Source organism: Erpetoichthys calabaricus, chromosome 1 (genome assembly GCF_900747795.2).
Source record: "Erpetoichthys calabaricus chromosome 1, fErpCal1.3, whole genome shotgun sequence".
Taxonomy (NCBI): domain Eukaryota; kingdom Metazoa; phylum Chordata; class Cladistia; order Polypteriformes; family Polypteridae; genus Erpetoichthys; species Erpetoichthys calabaricus.
The window spans coordinates 230906509-230923608 of record NC_041394.2 but is presented as its reverse complement, the minus strand read 5'-3'; the positions used below and the strand labels follow the sequence as shown (position 1 = coordinate 230923608).

The following is a 17100-nucleotide window of genomic DNA, read 5'->3' as shown; positions in this document are numbered from 1 at the left end:
ACTCCATTTCTCCTATCAGCATTGCCTTAGCAACAGGAGCCTAAAGTGGTTGACTGTTTTTAAGATACGGGTAATATTAATAAATCATACAATTTTTCGCTAATATTAAAATGATAGCATTCCACATCAGAAGTTCCTCCATATTATATTAAGTAGTGCTTTAATGTAACTAGTTCTTTCTTCCTCTTAAATAATGCTATTTTTTAACATGCCTTCTTATGAGTTGCCCAGAAATAAAATTCAAGATTTACCTTTGTCCATCAACTGATATTGTACCATTTTCAATTTCTGTGTCAACCTTGTCCACGGTAATCATTATTTTGATGAAGTGGCCATTCTGATCTCGCTGAATATTGATGTTAAATTCAGAATTGGATTCTGGCGATTGAAAACGGCTCAGCGTTAAGTAGCAAGTTGACGACAGGTAATAGAGAGTTCCTTGAAAGGTTTGGTAGGAGCCAGTTCCAAAGGCACTGCATTCATCTAAGATCAGAGCAAAAACATTATATGAGCAAAGTGACTTTAAATTTAGAGGGATGTTTTTGTTGTTTTTCTATTTTTCAGTGTGTTTACTTCATTGGTACATTTTTGCTTCTTTATTTCCTAACTTAAAGCTGGAGAATCTGTGGTGGAGAGGTACTGATAATATTCTACAAAGAGACAGCAACATACAATGATGACAGATTAGAATATCATATATTAGTAATATATGATATATAATAGTATAACTACAGGGGCCTCATATTAATTGAATTAGCAGGGTAGGACTGGCAGAACATTATCTGAATTCTTTCAAGTCATGAGAATGTAGCTGAAAATTAAAACATGGAAATGCTGGGATTATATTTGTTATGGTGGAGTGGCCAAATCAGGGTGCCCAGCACTTTAAACACGGATCAAAAGTCAGGACTGCAGTGCTAGTGGAGGGGTACAAAAACCTCACCCATTACTCCAAAGAAAACACCTGATAAGGTTTAAATTATGGCACCATGCCAGCGTTTCATACATCTAAAATGGTGATAAAATGGGATGGTGTGAGGAGACTTGAGTTAAAGAGAGAAACTGCAGCCCAATTTACTTAAACAGAGAAAATGGCGAGTGCACCAACAATTTCACATTGATCTGTGTAGTCATCCCTTCTTTATCTTCTATGTAATAGAGAGGCTATTTTTATAGGCAGCCCAATTTGCAATAGGTTTTTGTATGCAATTGCAAGCCACAATGGCAATTAAAGAAGTCCTGTAAAAATCAAGTTGAAATTCAAATTTATTGTCATGTGTACAGAGTACAGCCTATGCAGGCAAACTGAGAATGCCAGACAGTGGTACCTCTTGTACATATAATCTCTAGGTGCATCAGTTTTAAAATGTATTAAGGAGGGTTAGCAGGACATTATTAGAATTTATCTCAGCCACTAGATGGTGGGATATAAATCCAATGAGACTTAGTTCTCTGGATCTCTGAACAATAAGCAAGACCTGGAACCATTAAGGGACTTCACTGATCAAAGAGGCTGATAACACCAAGGCAATCTGAGAATGGTTGCTGCAGAATTGACCTCATTCTGGTATAAAGTTCGCCCCACCTTGCTAGCTCTAATTTAGTCTAGGGTCAAAAGGCTCTGTAACTTTAGTGAAGGTTCACTGATGGGAAGTTAATGCTGCAGGACAAAGAAAAAGTGATGAGATCAAATATTTTTTGGTGTTTTTGGATATGGACGTGAGAGGTTACCAACCCTTGAATGTAATACTGGCTTTTATGTCTGTTAAGGACTTTATTTACCTTCTTATTATCTTCTATCCTTTGTGTTTCTTCTGTTTAATAACATTACTTATAAGTTGATGTAACTAATAAGAGGCACTATTTTATTATACAGTATAAAGGTCTTTTAGCGACTAGTCTAGCATTATTAGTATATTTTGAGAGTAATGTAACTTTTTTCTCCTGTCTATTTGGTACTGTTGGTCGCTGGTGTAGTGCTGCCAGAAATACCTGACCACATGTCTACTCTGATTACATTGCCACCACTTCATATTCTCTTTTGGATTTATCAGTCTGCAGCAAAACCCACTGAGTCACCCATACATTAAATTTAGCATCTTAAAATGAAGAGATTAGTAGACAAACAAACAAACCCATCTGGTGCATGTAAATAAAGATTTCCTTAAACCTTACCAAAGTCAACAGCTTGTGAGGTACTGCCAGTAGCTGAAAAATAAAGATTGTAATGTTAATCAGTGAACATGACAGCATAGACCTATGGGTATTCAAAGATGCTGTAGACATACTGTAAAAGCAGAAGACAGTTAAAGGCACTTGTTTAAACAGTCATAAAATTCTATACATTATTATTTAATGCAACTAATAATTATTCAATTAAAAAAGCTTCAAAAACAGATGTTATATATTTAATAATTATTGAACAAAATAAGTAGGAGATTATCTTATGAGGTTACAGTAAAATAATAAAGAAAAATATACTGCTGTACTTACAGTTTGTACTGGAAAATTCACCTATGATAAACAAAGTTCAAGTATATATATTACATTACAGAGAAAAGTACAAAATGTACAACCTAAAACTAGTCAAATCACCTATTATTTTTTTATAATTTTAATTGTATATTAAAGCTCAAGTTTACAGCCATGTCTACATAGGACAATGAAATTCTTACTTCTCAAAATGTTTAACAATAATGCAACTTCAAAACATATATATGAACCACTTTATATATTTATGAACTAGTCTTCTTCTCCTGAATGGCACCTACTGTACATATATATGATTATATGTATATATATCATCAGTAACCTGATCACTTGTGGGTAGAAACTGTCTCTGACTGTTGGTATGAGAGCCATTGGTATTGTGCCCTTTGCCAGAAAGAGCGAGAACAGCAGCTATGCAGGAAGGGTGAGGTCTTTAATAATCCTGTTTGTAAGTCATCAAATGTTGTGTATGTCTTGAACTGAAGGCAGTTGAGTGCTTGTAGTGTTCTGTGCTGCCTTCACCATCCTCTACAGTGCGTCATGTTCCTGAGTCAAACAGGTGCCTTTCTATGATGTGATGCATCCAGTGAAGATAGACTCAAATGTGCGCCTACTGAAGTTTCTGACCACAAATGAAGAAATGTGAGCTGCCTCCAGACATCTGAGAAAGTAGTGGTGCTACAAATCTTTTGGGGCATAAGATAAAATGCGTTGTGTTCATCAGTGACATGTGTTCAGTTCGTCTTTGAATGGTGGTAGCAGTAGTAGTTTAAATTAATTGATCATCTTTTTGAAATGTGTTACTAAATGAAATAAAGTATTTTACTCAGAATTACATTCTAGTTTTTAAATTTTAATTAAGATTAAAGTGCCTATAATATGCTGAGATATATTTTATATTAACATTATAAACCCTCATAAGTGAAAATTATTTTATCTGTGGCAGTGTTTTATTTTTCCCTATTTACTCCTGATATGTGATCACTTCATATTAAACAGTGTATAACATTTTATGTTATCCATTTTTATTTCAGAGGATAAGCTTAATAGCTAATGTATCTCTATGTCAGTAAGGCATTACGCTAAAATATAATCTAAGAATAAGATAGAGAAGTTAACTTGTTTGATATATAATCCCATTAAGATGGGTACTGAATGAGATGCTTTTTACTGAGCATCTATGTACAGTATAGCACATGTGGAAATGCTTTTGAAAGTTAGGCTCATTTGTATATGAAGAAAGTATGAGAACTATAAAACACATTATAAGAGGGTCACGGCACTGCATCCTTTGCAGGTCATTCTGTATTTGGCTCTGAATTACCTCCTGGATGGTGGAATTCAAGTGACGATTCTTGCAGAGCTGTAGAACTTTCCTTTGGCTCTGTCAGCTAGTATTGTACTTCATTTGTGCGAGAGTACACATGTCTTTGTACATCGGAAACCCTTAGTTATCTCCTGATTAACTGATTCAACTTATGCATTCCCTTATTTATACAAAATAGTCATTCTAAACACATTGTATGACACTCATTTTAAAACTGAAATGGCAAACTACATAATTGTCAGAAACTTACCACTGCCTCCATCAGATTCTTCTAAAAGAAAAAAAATCACAACCAGTAAAGTTATCTTCATGTTTACATGATAAAGTTTTCAGTTTCTAAAATATCTTTGATAATGCAATATGGACATATGCTTTATAGTTATCTAATCATTTAAACATGGCTATTCAATAATGTAATAAATTTAAATTAAAAAAAAGCATAAGAAAAAATAAAAATATATCTGTATGTATAGTAAAATCTTATATATGGAAAATAAATCATTCTTTATTAACACCATTGTAAATGGTAGAAGATGATTTAATGGTGAATGAGGCAACATTCTGGTATCATAGAATTCAGATCAAAGTTAAATCAACTGTGTTGAATATTCCTGATTTTTTTTTACAGGCAAATACAGTATATACAGGTAATGTTTTGATGTCAAACAAACACCACTCAGGCTAGGAAAGCAGACCTTAACATAAACATCGGGACATAAACACAGAATACAGATGCATCTTATTCTCTGGTGTCCTGGTACAACCAATCAGTTGTTTACTATGCTGGCATTGCAGACATGCTCTTTAATCCAGGGATGTAACTATTTGTTTTTGTAGTTCTTCTCCACTGTAAATATGGCTGTCTTTACAGGAGCATTCAGTGTTCCTGCTTGAATAACAGGCTCCAGCCCCACAAACCCTGAATTGGAGTAAGTGGATTGAAGGATGTTATTTTATGTTAATAATGATGTACTAGTAGTACTGACACATGTCATATGATATACTAATCGTTTATTATTTGAAAATCCAGTGAAGAAATTGACTGTAATTAATAAGTACATTGTAACCTACAGTTTGACTTCACATTAACAAAATATTTAAATATATATTTTGCAAATTTCCTAATAATTTTCATTGACTGTTACTTTCACATAACCTGAATGACAGAACATACATTTCTGTGAAGTCACATTTAATTCTGGTGTAAGTTTATCAGTCAGCAGTTAGCTGCCTTCTGTGAGTTGGAACATTTCTCGTATGTGTACAGCGGCTGGTGAAGGAGGGCGGCTGTTCACACATCATTTGCGGTGACAGAGCAAGCTGAGTGCGGGTGCGTAAAGCGTGTGAAATAGAAAGCGATTTGCGTGCTGCCTTTCTTTGTGCTTGTTGTATATCAAGATGTACTTCAAATGGCTGAAATCAGAATATGCTGGTCAACAAAACGTTTACCATATGGACAGAAAAATCATGAGTGAGTAACGTTTCAGTGTATTTCCCAGGTGACTGCTTTTTGTTGACAGCAATTCACCTGCCACTTCGCACAGTAGAAATCGTTTTTACTTTCTCATATACGAAATATATAGAAAGTATAGTAATCATGAAAAAATTCTACCTCGATATTTTGATGAATCTTGACATTATAGACTAACAAGTGTCCAACAATATTGTGTTTTGTAATTGTGTGAGTGTGTGTGTATAAACGTGATAACTCAAAAATGCAACTAGATAGATGGATAAAATTCGGCATGTGGCTGTTACACCACAATTGTAGATCTGTATTAACTTTTGGGCCAAATCCATCACCCAGAACTGGTACTTTAACTGAACACGTACTCGATTTTTTTTTTTTTTTTACAGCTGCAGAGTCCGATTTATTCAACTTTACTTTTATAATAATTGTTCAATATATTATTAATTGGAATTGTTTGTTGATGGTTCCTTAATGTACATAATATAAAAATATAATCATTGTCTTGTGATTTACTCCTCAAATATCCATCCCCATATCTGAGTATACAAGAAAGTCGAGGGGAGGCCACTCCCGGTTTTTGACAATAAAACGGCACTGATCGAGAGACTGACTAGGTCATCATACAAGATCAGCATATTGTTGCTGACCAATCACTTTTGCTTTAAAAACATTGTTTAACAACGAAGCGATACAAACAAAGGTAGAGAGTCTGACGAATGATGAAAAACTAAACATACTGATGGGTTTTTGTATTTGTTCCATATTTATTAATCTATCTTTTTTAGTTCATATTCACAACTCAAAATACCTGATATTGTGAAAGTAATCCATTAGCAGAATTATATTTTAAAATATTTGTCTCCCTTTTGTCAATGTTTTTCTCTCTCTCTCAAAATAGATAGTTGAAATAATAAACAATTCTTTTTGTTCTTAACATCAGCCTTATCATACATATTGCACACCAGGGATTTTTCCTGCCTTGCATCCAAACCTGCTGCTGTAGACTCCAGATTTCCTGCAATCCTACTCTGGGTAAACAGGTTTAGATAATGTATACTGTATGTTGTTCTTAATTTCAGACGCTGTCTCTCTTGTTTTATGCCTGTCCGTACTCCTATTACCTGCTCTTGCTCTGCTCATTAAGGGTTTTCTGTCCTTTATAGTGGTCTATTCAAGACTCACTGCCCCTAACCTTGACACTACATGCTTGTTGTTCTTTGTTTCCCTCAATACAGCTAGATAGATAGATAGATAGATAGATAGATAGATAGATAGATAGATAGATAGATAGATAGATAGATAGATAGATAGATAGATAGATAGATAGATAGATAGATACTTTATTAATCCCAATGGGAAATTTACATTCTTCAGCAGCAGCATATTGATACAATAAATAATATTAGATTAAAGAATGACAATAATGCAGGTGAAAAACAGACAATAACTATGTATAATGTTAAATGTTAACGTTTACCCCCCCGGATGGAATTAAAGAGTCGTATAGTTTGGGGGAGGAACGATCTCCTCAATCTGTCAGTGGAGCAGGACAGTGACAGCAGTCTGTCGCTGAAGCTGCTCTTCTGTCTGGAGATTTTACTATTAATTGGATGCAGTGGATTCTCCATAATTGATAGGAGCCTGCTGAGCGCCCGTCGCTTTGCCACAGATGTTAAACTGTCCAGCTCCATGCTAACAATAGAGCCTGCCTTCCTCACCAGTTTGTCCAGACGTGAGGCGTCTTTCCTCTTAATGCTGCCTCCCCAGCACACCACTGCGTAGAAGAGGGCGCTCGCCACAACTGTCTGATAGAACATCTGCAGCATCTTATTGCAGATGTTGAAGGACGCCACACTAATTCAAGTCTAAGAGTCTAAGTCTAAGATTCAAGACTCATTCAAGTCTAAGAGCCCTGTTCTTCCTAAGCCCCTGTGATTTTCATGAGAAAATATTTTTAAAATTATAAAATTGTGTAAAATTGTTCATATTCAGTGTCTAGTTTTGATTATGCTTGTTTTTATCAGACAAAAACAAAACCAGATAGTAAACCAGGCAGTGTAGTAAGCTTCCACTAACATTAAACTCATATCCAAATCTGTTACAGTTGTACAGTGTACAGTTCTGTCTGATTGTGACACAAAACTAACTCCGTAGGCGCTCCATGCCATAATTACTAAAACTAAAACTGAAACTAATATATATATAAAAATAAAATAGAAATGTCTTTGTGAAATAAAAACTAAACTAAAACTAAAAATACACGATGAAGGAAAACTAAAACTAAACTGAATTTCCAAGTAAGGTCAGAGAAAATATAGAAATAAAAACTAATATAAAAAGGCAAAACTATAATAACCTTGGTGTGAAGTACTATTGAGACGGTTTTTCCTGTAGGTGAACTGATGGTTGTCAAATCCAGCAGGGATGGCATCCTTGATGTACTTTAGGAGGATTCTCTCAAAGCACTTCATTATTACTGGGGTCAGAGCCACAGGGCGGTAATAATTAAGGCAGGTGACTGCTGATTTTTTAGGCACTCCACGCAGGGAGGACCCGGGAAGTGAACCCAGGTCTCCTTACTGCAAGGCAGGAGCAGCGCTACCCACTGCGCCACAGTGTCGCCCTATTAAAAAGAGATTTTTCTCTTCTACTTCTAATAGATTATATGTGCATTGCAATATCATATACTTCATGGATGTCCCATCATTATTAACCCCTACTTTTTTCTGTTTTCTTTTCCAGGCTCTCTGCGGTGGCATTTTATGTACCACCACCTGATCACAGTACTATACAGTATAGCCACTTGTGATGATGGAATGAAAGTACATACTCTAATTGTCTATGAGACTCTCTGCATTGAATTCTCTAAAATGAAGATTAAAAGTAACAAGGCTGACTTTAGCACCATTATGTTAGGTAGAATGCCCAGTGGAGACTGGGTGGTCTTTTGGCCCTGAACCCCTTTAGATTTTGCTTTTGTTTCTCCAGAATCTAAGTTTTTGTTTGTTTTTTCTTTCCTCCCTTGCCATCTGAACATAGTATCAGACTTATCATAATAGACTTTAAAAACTTATCTTCTTTCCTTGTTCCTTCCAAGATTTGCTTTGCTGTCTGGCTGTCCGCTCTTTCTTTTTTTCTTTTGGGTGATTTTGTTAACTTTGGTTTGATTGTATGAATTGTTATTTGCTTGTAATTAAAATTAATGAAGAAAAAAAAAACTTATCTTAAAATTAGAATTATACAAGTGCATATTGATTCTTCATAAATTATTTTTATATATTTATTTAGCTAAATAAAACAATCTATTTCTAACTTGCTGTTTTTTCCCTTGTAACTCTTCTTTTATATTGTGTTAAGTACTTTGAGCTACATTCCTCGTAAGAAAATGTGCTATAAAATAAAAAAAATGTTGTTGTTATTTACTGAGACAATTCAAAGGCTCCAGTTAGAGGAAAGTTGGAGAACCCATAACAGAACCCACACCACCACAAGGAGAAAGTGCCAACTCCACCTGGACCTGGAGTCAAACTTAGAACTGTGGAGCTGGGAGGCATCAGCACTATCCACTGTGTCACCCAAAAGCTACAAAAACCACCGGTTGTCAGTGAAGATTTGAAGCTCTTCTTGAGCTTGTCGTCTTTCATTTGTTTAATGTGAAATTATACTTATATTTTGAACTTTTCTACGGGTGTAGGTAATTGATTGATAATGACTGGCTGATGATATCTATGTTTACATATATATGTCATGTATGTATGTCTGAAAGGTTTATCTATCAAAATATATATAAGCTTTCCTTTGCTTGCTTACTGTTGAAATAGATCAACAGAGTCACTTTTGATTATTAAAAATATGTAAACATTCATTCATGGCAGTCACCATGACCATCACTTCACGCCCTTTTAAGTTGTCTCATTGTGCTGTATTACTTAAAGCTTTCAACAAGCATTAGTGTATTTATAAACATGTCAGTCAAACACAAATTTTTAAGGTTGAGTTGGAGTTATATTTGACAGTTGCATTTTATTTATTTTATTCATTCTATGAATCATCATACAATGAGGGAGACAAGGATTCATCAAGAAATCAAATAACACTACTTCTGCACATTTAGATTCAAATCAAATAAGTTCAACAGCCAGTGGGAGAGCAATGGGAACAAAAAGCCCAAATATATTGTAGTTTCTCCAATATGTTGTGACATCAACAGAGACCCTGCTTGTTTATTTTAGTATAGAAATTTAGATTTTTTTTCTTGATTATAAGTAAAATCAGATATCCTTCTCCCACTGAGTTTGGGAGGTTGGCATAGGATTTACCCAAATGAGTACAATATGATGATAAGAAAGTGTGTAGTGTAAGATGCCACAATGGATTCTTCATTAATAAAAGTTGTTGTGTCTTAGAAAAGTGTTATCCCAGCATTTGGAGTAAATGCAAAACTATCTGACAAACAAGTGTTTTTTTCAGAATAGGATTTAAATGATTTAAATGTGCCCAAACAAATGTCCTAGTAAGGCAGGCACATCTCACCTTCATTCACAATTCAGAAATTGTCCAGGGTATATTTTGGTCAATCTTAAAATAGGTACTTGCACTGTACCATTTTTAATTGGAAAACACATTGTTTACACAAGTTGGTGGAGAATATGTTGTTAGTAGCTAAATTTCATTCTTAATCTGCCTCATCTATGGGTGCAACCTTTGAAAAAAGTTAGTAAAACGTGCAGATATTACTTATGCCTTCATTATCACTAAATAGAAGGTGCAGCCATGGATATTGAAAGAGATTAGGAAAGTGGGCTGGCTACTCTTAAAATAGTTCCTAACTTGCACATACTGTAGTAAAAGTAGAGTCCTACTGGGAGATTATATCTGACGCGTAAACTGTTATAAGGATGCAAACATATTTCCAGTATATTGGTCTCTAAAGGAGAAGAGACCACGCGACTTCCACACATTAAAAGTTGTAAAGTTGATAAATGTTTGGTGTCGGAGCAACTGATAGCTTGTATTGGCACCGTATTTTGACTGCATGTTACACCACCAAATTAATTGCTAATTGGCAATAATTAGTAAATCCGGCAGTGCAAAGCAAGGCTTACAGTGAAAAGTTTGAAGACGTAGTCATTCCCTTGTCTAAAAAAAGATGACACATTTTTACTACTTTCTGCTTCCTTGCATTATTTTAAAGTATACAGTACACATGACCTGGTGACAAAATCAAAAATATGGTAATGCCATGTCCCCATTTGCTTTAGGTCTTTGACTTTTTTTATATGTGGCCTTCTTGCATTAAAATGAATGAAGTAACATTTGCATCTAATAAAGAAGAAAAAACAAATAGCATATACAGGAATACTTTGAAAAATATATAGAAACTGGTGGAGATATTAATTTTAACAATATTAATTCTCTCTACTTATGTTTCCACAACCTTTTTATGGATGTTTGTATGATAAATGAGAAAATATTAAATATGACTAATTTTTATATAAGTACATCAAGTATTGTGTGGATCACCTAGTGCTGGTATTATGAGTCAAGTAAATTATGATAATCACTGGTTAAAATAAAATGGCAGTCATCATAATAGCTGTTTCACAAAAAGTAGCATATGTTTGCAACTTACCGCCATTTCCACTCTGAGAGTTGATTCCTAGTGTAAAAAAATATTTAAAAATATGATGTTGTATTATAAAGTGTAGTATATTTAAGAAGAACTTTAACACAGAAAAAACATAATATCTAAAGTGATAATGAGAATATTTTTCTACTGACCAAATGAATAATTAGCACAGTTTATTCTTTGTTAATTAAGCTTGACCAATACTGAATTTTCTGGCATCAATGTAAGGATCAGAGAATGCATACCATTGCAGTAGAAAAGAAGTCAATTAAATTGTTTTATAATCAAGAAGACAGGCACTAAAGTATATTTATAAAATATAAACTTAAGAAAACAGAAGAGACATGCAGTTGTGATATCTCCAATTGACAAAATATTCTTTGAGCTCTGTGGCTAAATTTATTTCAGCATAAGTTGCAATCACTGGTTGAGAAGGATAGAGCTGTAGCTAAAAGATAAAGAAACTGCTCCTGGGCACAAATAGTAAAACACAGTTTAACAAAAAAGAAACTCATTATGACATTAGGAAATTCTTTAGCACCGCTTCCTCATCAAGAATAAACTGCAGCATCTGAATACCATCATCTAGGAGGTATATAAGTACCATGATACAAATAAAAATATTTCCCTTCAGTATTTCATAAAAAAATTAATATAATTCAGTACAAAGATAGTACCTTTATATTAAAGTGCAAAGTAAGAGCAGAATAGTGCTTCAGCATTTCATAACAAATAGTCTTAAATAAATTGTCAGATGGAGCCAGGAAGATGCTCTTTTGCATACATATATATACACATATACATATACATATATATATATATATATATATATATATATATATATATATATATATATATATATAAAGACAATGATTAAGAATTTTTGAACTTGTTTACCTGTGATCACAAAAACCCCAAGGAGAAGTACAAGTGAATACCTCATGTTGCTATGAGGTTCAACTTCTAGGAGAGTCAAAAGTACTGCAGCACCAAGTTGTTGTTTATATATATCTCATCATCTGTAACCCTCTTGTTAAAAGCATGAGGAAGTATATGACATAATGTATGCAATACAATGTAAAAGGAAGTTGCAGACTTTTTACCTTAAAGATGTCAATTTGATTAAATATAAGGAAATCCCCAGATTTGTATTTATTGGCTAGACATTTTGGACAGGATTCGGATGGCTAAAGATAATTAAAGATTTGAGATGCTTCAAATTCTGATTGAATACTTCATTTCCATGGAGATTTTTATCTGTATTATACTTACCATTCTGAGTTTAGCAATTATTTATCAATGCAATGCCATTTTAAATTACCCTTTCAATGTCAGAGAAATTGTGAAATTTTAGCTCCTGCTACCCCAAACATTACAAACAGAAATTTTTGCTAATGAGCTGCAAACCACAAAAACACTCTTGAAATCTTATATGGGATTATAAGTGAACTTTATTAACTTCATAGGCTCCATTTACTAAAGAGAATATTTGACAAACACTGTAGTGATGTTTCCTTTGAATTCCTAAAACAAAGAATTTACAGAGTTTCACACAGCATACAACACTATAAATGGAGGCTGACAGGTTTCAGCAGAATTTTGTACAGAAATGCGATGTCTAACACAAATCAGGTAAATGACAGTCACCAAAAGGGAGTAGAAAATGCAGAAATAATGGAAGGAAAACAAAATCATATTTGACAATGCCCAATAATTTACAAATAAATTGCAGTAATGAACAACAGCAGCTGTGTTAGTGACTAATCAGAATGAGTTTAGTTGGGGAAGATGGCACAATTGGCTTAAACACAGAAAGCAAAGTGTGAGAGAAAGGACGCTTGTGAAAATTTGCGGCTGTGGTGGTGCTCCTCAGGGATTACTGTTGCGACCCTGTGCTCATGTTACAAATGTTACTGCTCAAAAGAATTAAAGGAACAATTTTTTTTTTTATAGTTTATAGGGTTTTTATTTGTCACAAGTACAGAGTACAGTGAAATTCCTATTTGCATGTGTTTTTTTTTATATTTTATCATATTAAAATCAAAAGACATTCCATGCATGCAAGTCAAGTTTAACAAAACTGGTTTGAAACAAATTGACTCCCACCCATGAAAATGAGAGCTAGGTCAACAGAGTAGCACTTTAATAATAGTAAAAATATGTAAATAAATAATTAAATAAAAATTGAATAGAAAAAAGAGGAGAGAGAATCAATTTCCTCAATTTAAAAGCTTATTCTAAAATGCTATTGATTAGATCCTGCCAGGTTTTGAAAAATTTCTGCACAGATCCTCTAAGTGAGAATTTGATTTTTTCCAATTTCAAATAGTATAAAACATCAGTTACCCACTGACTTAAAAGAGGAGAGTTAGGATTCTTCCAGTTTAGCAAAATAAGTCTGCGTGCCAATAGTGTAGTGAAGGCAATCACAGTTTGTCTGTCCTTCTCCACTTTAAGCCCATCTGGAAGAACACCAAACACAGCTGTTAATGGGTTAGGAGGGATTGTGACACCAAGGCTATCTAAAAGGCAATTTAAAATGTTTGTCCAGAATGATGTTAATTTGGTGCAGGCCCAAAACATGTGGCCCAGTGAGGCTGGAACTTGATTGCAACGTTCGCAGGTTGGATCTTGCCCTGGAAACATTTTGGCCAGTTTTAAACGAGACAGATGTGCTCGATATATAATTTTGAGTTGAATAATTGTATGCTTTATGCATATGGAGCTCGAGTGAATTCTCTGCAATGATATTTTCCATTCCTTTTCTGATATGTTAAGTGAGAGATCCTTTTCCCACTGTACTCTGGGACCTTTGAAAGGGAGGGAGTATAAAATGTTTTATATGTTACAGAAATGCTGTTTGAGTCCTCAAGACTGATCAATATTTTTACGGCATAGAGGTAGGTGGGATGTGAGGAAAATTGGGCAGGTTCTGTTTAACAAACAAAGTTTCTAATTTGAAGGTAGTGAAAGAAATGTGTTGCTGGAAAATTAAATTTGGAAAGTACTTGTTCGTAGGATGCGAAGACGTCTATGTACAGATCTAATTTAATCCCGAATCTTTTCCAGACATTAAAAACTGCATATGTTTGAGAGGGTGGAAAAAGGTGGTTCTCATACAGAGGTGCCACAAATAAAAGATTCTCCATCTTAAAATGCTTTCTACATTGGTTCCATATTCTGAGTGAGTGAAGTACAATTGGGTTGTTAGTATATTGGCGAAAACTTGTACTTATTGGGGCATAAAGCAAAGAATATAAAGAAGTACTGCAGGATTGTATTTCTATTATGGACCAAGCCTGTGTATGTTCATCTATTTGTGTCAATGTTCAGGTTTTTATAGCTTGTATGTTTGCCACCCAGTAATAAAATTGAAAGTTAGTTAGAGCCATGCCACCTTCTTCCTTAGGTCTTTGTAGGGTTGCCTTTTGGATATATGGATGTTTTGAATTCCAAATAAATGAGGTTATGGTTGAATCTAATTGCTTAAAAATTATTTATTGATGTATATTAGAATGCTTTGAAATAGAAAATGAAGCTTAGGAAGGATATTCATCTTAACAATGTTAATTCTTCCACCTAAGGTTGAGATGAAGGGTTGACCATCTATGCAATTCTTGCTTAATTTTTTCCATGCAGGCAGCAAAATTTTTCTGATAAAGAGCTTTATGTTTACTTGTGATGTTTACCCCTAGGTATTTAAACTGATCTGCGATGATAAAAGGGAAGGTGTCCAATCTAATATTGTGTGCTTGAGAATTCACTGGAAAGAGCACACTTTTGTTCAAATTAATTCTGAGACCAGAAATCTTTTTAAATTCTGTAAGGAAAATGAACACTTTTTAATCAGAGTATAGCATCAAGTCAATGAAACTTCTGGGATATTGATCTGGTCATTTAAGAAGCAGAGAGGGCTGTTAATCAGTTTCAGCTGCTTTGGAGTTAATGAAATTAACAGCAGGTGCACTAGAGGGGCAACAATGAGATGACCCCCAAAACAGGAATGGTTTAACAGGTGGAGGCCACTGACATTTTTTCCTCCTCATCTTTTCTGACTGTTTTTTCACTAGATTTTCATTTGGCCACGGTCAGTGTCACTACAGAGGTTCCACAGGTAGTCCAACTTCTCCAGATGGCACATCAATACATGCCATTGCCAGGAGGTTTGCTGTGTCTCCCAGCACAGTCTCAAGGACATGGAGGAGATTCCAGGAAACAGGCAGTTACTCTAGGAGAGGTGGACAGGGCCATAGAAGGTCCTTAACCCATCAGCAGGACCAGTATCTGCTCCTTTGGGCAAGGAGGAGCAGGATGAGCACTGCCAGAGCCCTACAAAAGTACCTCCAGTGGGCCACAGGTGTGAATGTCTCTGACCAAACAATCAGAAACAGACTTCATGAGGGCGGCCTGAGGACCCGACATTCTCTAGTGGGGCCTGTGTTCACTGCCCGGCACTGTGGAGCTCGACTGGCATTTGCCATAAAACACCAGGATTGGCAGGTCCACCATTGGCGCCCTGTGCTTCTCACAGATGAGAGCAGGATATCCCTGAGCATATGTGACAGACGTGAAAGGGTCTGGAGAAGCCATGGAGAATGTTAGGCTACCTGTAACATCGTTCAGCATGTCCGGTTTGGTGGTGAGTCAGTGATGGTCTGGGGAGGCACATCCATGGAAGTACAAACACAGACCTCTACAGGCTAGACAACAGCACCTTGACTGCCATTAGGTATCAGGATGAAATCCTTGGACCCATTGTCAGACTCTATGTTGGTGCAGTGGGTCCTGGGTTTCTCCTGGTGCACGACAATGCCTCATGTGGCGAGAGTATGCAGACAGTTCCTGGAGGATGAAGGAATTGATATCTTTGACTGGACCCCACTCTCGCCTGACCTAAATCCAATAGAACACCTCTGGGACATTATGTTTTGCTCCATCCGCTGCCACCAGGTTGCACCTCAGACTGTCCAGGAGCTCAGTGATGCCCTGGTCCAGAGCTGGGAGGAGATCCCCAAGACACCATTCGTCGTCTCATTAGGAGCATGCCCCTATATTGTCAGGCATGCATACAAGCATGTGGGGGCCATAAAAAACTACTGAGTATGATTTTGAGTTGCTGCAATTAAATTTCGGCAAAATGGACTAGCCTGCCGTGTCATTTTTTCACTTTGCTTTTCGGGGTACTTTGAATTCAGCTGTCTGTAGGTTGATAATTTTCATTTCCAAACAACGATGTGGCATCCTTTCATTTCTAACACATTACCCAGTCCATATCTGTATAGATATCCAGAAGGATTCTTTTCCCATTGAGATCTGATGTGTTTTCAAAATGTTCCTTTAATTTTTTTGAGCAGTTACACCATATATATGGATTCTTTAAATTCTCTTAACAAACAGGATACATGGTTAATTTAAAAATTGTAAAGAGGAGGCCACCACAGTGTCAGTCCAGTTGATATTTGAATTCATGGACATTTGCTTCCACGTGGCCTACATCTACAGTAGTAGAGAGGGCAGCCATTTTGCAACAACACATCAGATTCACTGTACTTGAGAGGAAAGTAACTAGTCTTTGCTGCCACGGAATAACAGAAGATTTTAAGTGGATGCTCGTTCCAAAAAAAGTGTGTACACCTAACATGACACAAGGGAAATATCCAGTTTGGTGAGGTAGGTAAAAGTAAGTCACAGAAAGCAAAAAAGAGAAAATGCATGCTTGTACCTTGAAGAGGTGGATGGCAAACCTTTGTGTCATGGGTGGTATGCAAGAACAATAAGTCCCAGGATACAGACACGTTAAAGTGGATTGGCACTACCAACAAGGAATATTGTATTTTCTGTAATCTTCCTGGTGCACCCAAATTGGTGCAAATGCTGTCCTTAATGTCCACATCTGATCAAATGACATTGATGTAGTAGGCCAGGTTCTTCAAGGCAAATTTAAAGAGGTGGGTGTAAAACAAGGTGGTCTTCGCTGATATTCTATCTGTACAAAAATATCAGCCCAGGAAAGGCTGAGGAAAGGAGAAGAGAAGGTTTAATGTGTGGTTTAAATCTTGGTGGATAAAATGGAACTGGTTTTTGGAATATTGGGGTGCATGTCAATTACCTGTGAATTAGAAGGGCACTGTTGTACTAGAACAGTACATGTAGAATATGTTGTGAAAGGGTGCGTCCCGCACA

General features: G+C 35.6%; 1 protein-coding gene across 50 annotated transcripts in view; it reads right to left on the bottom strand.

The window, feature by feature from the left end:
• LOC114659757 (mucin-2-like) overlaps positions 1-11909 on the bottom strand; it is a 144384-nt gene extending 132475 nt beyond the window's left edge. For 29 of the 50 annotated variants that reach the window (XM_051934965.1, XM_051934999.1, XM_051935023.1 and 26 more), the window contains exons 1-6: positions 11815-11909; positions 10921-10947; positions 4068-4088; positions 2494-2514; positions 2176-2208; positions 252-483 (exon numbers count right to left, since the gene is read on the bottom strand). In XM_051934965.1, the coding sequence (XP_051790925.1) occupies positions 252-483; positions 2176-2208; positions 2494-2514; positions 4068-4088; positions 10921-10947; positions 11815-11860 (380 nt within the window). In that variant the 5' untranslated portion in view covers positions 11861-11909. The remainder of the gene's footprint in view (positions 1-251; positions 484-2175; positions 2209-2493; positions 2515-4067; positions 4089-10920; positions 10948-11814) is intronic. The other 21 variants (XM_051935071.1, XM_051935076.1, XM_051935088.1 and 18 more) reach the window with 1 other exon arrangement.
• Between the last annotated feature and the right edge of the window lie 5191 nt (positions 11910-17100).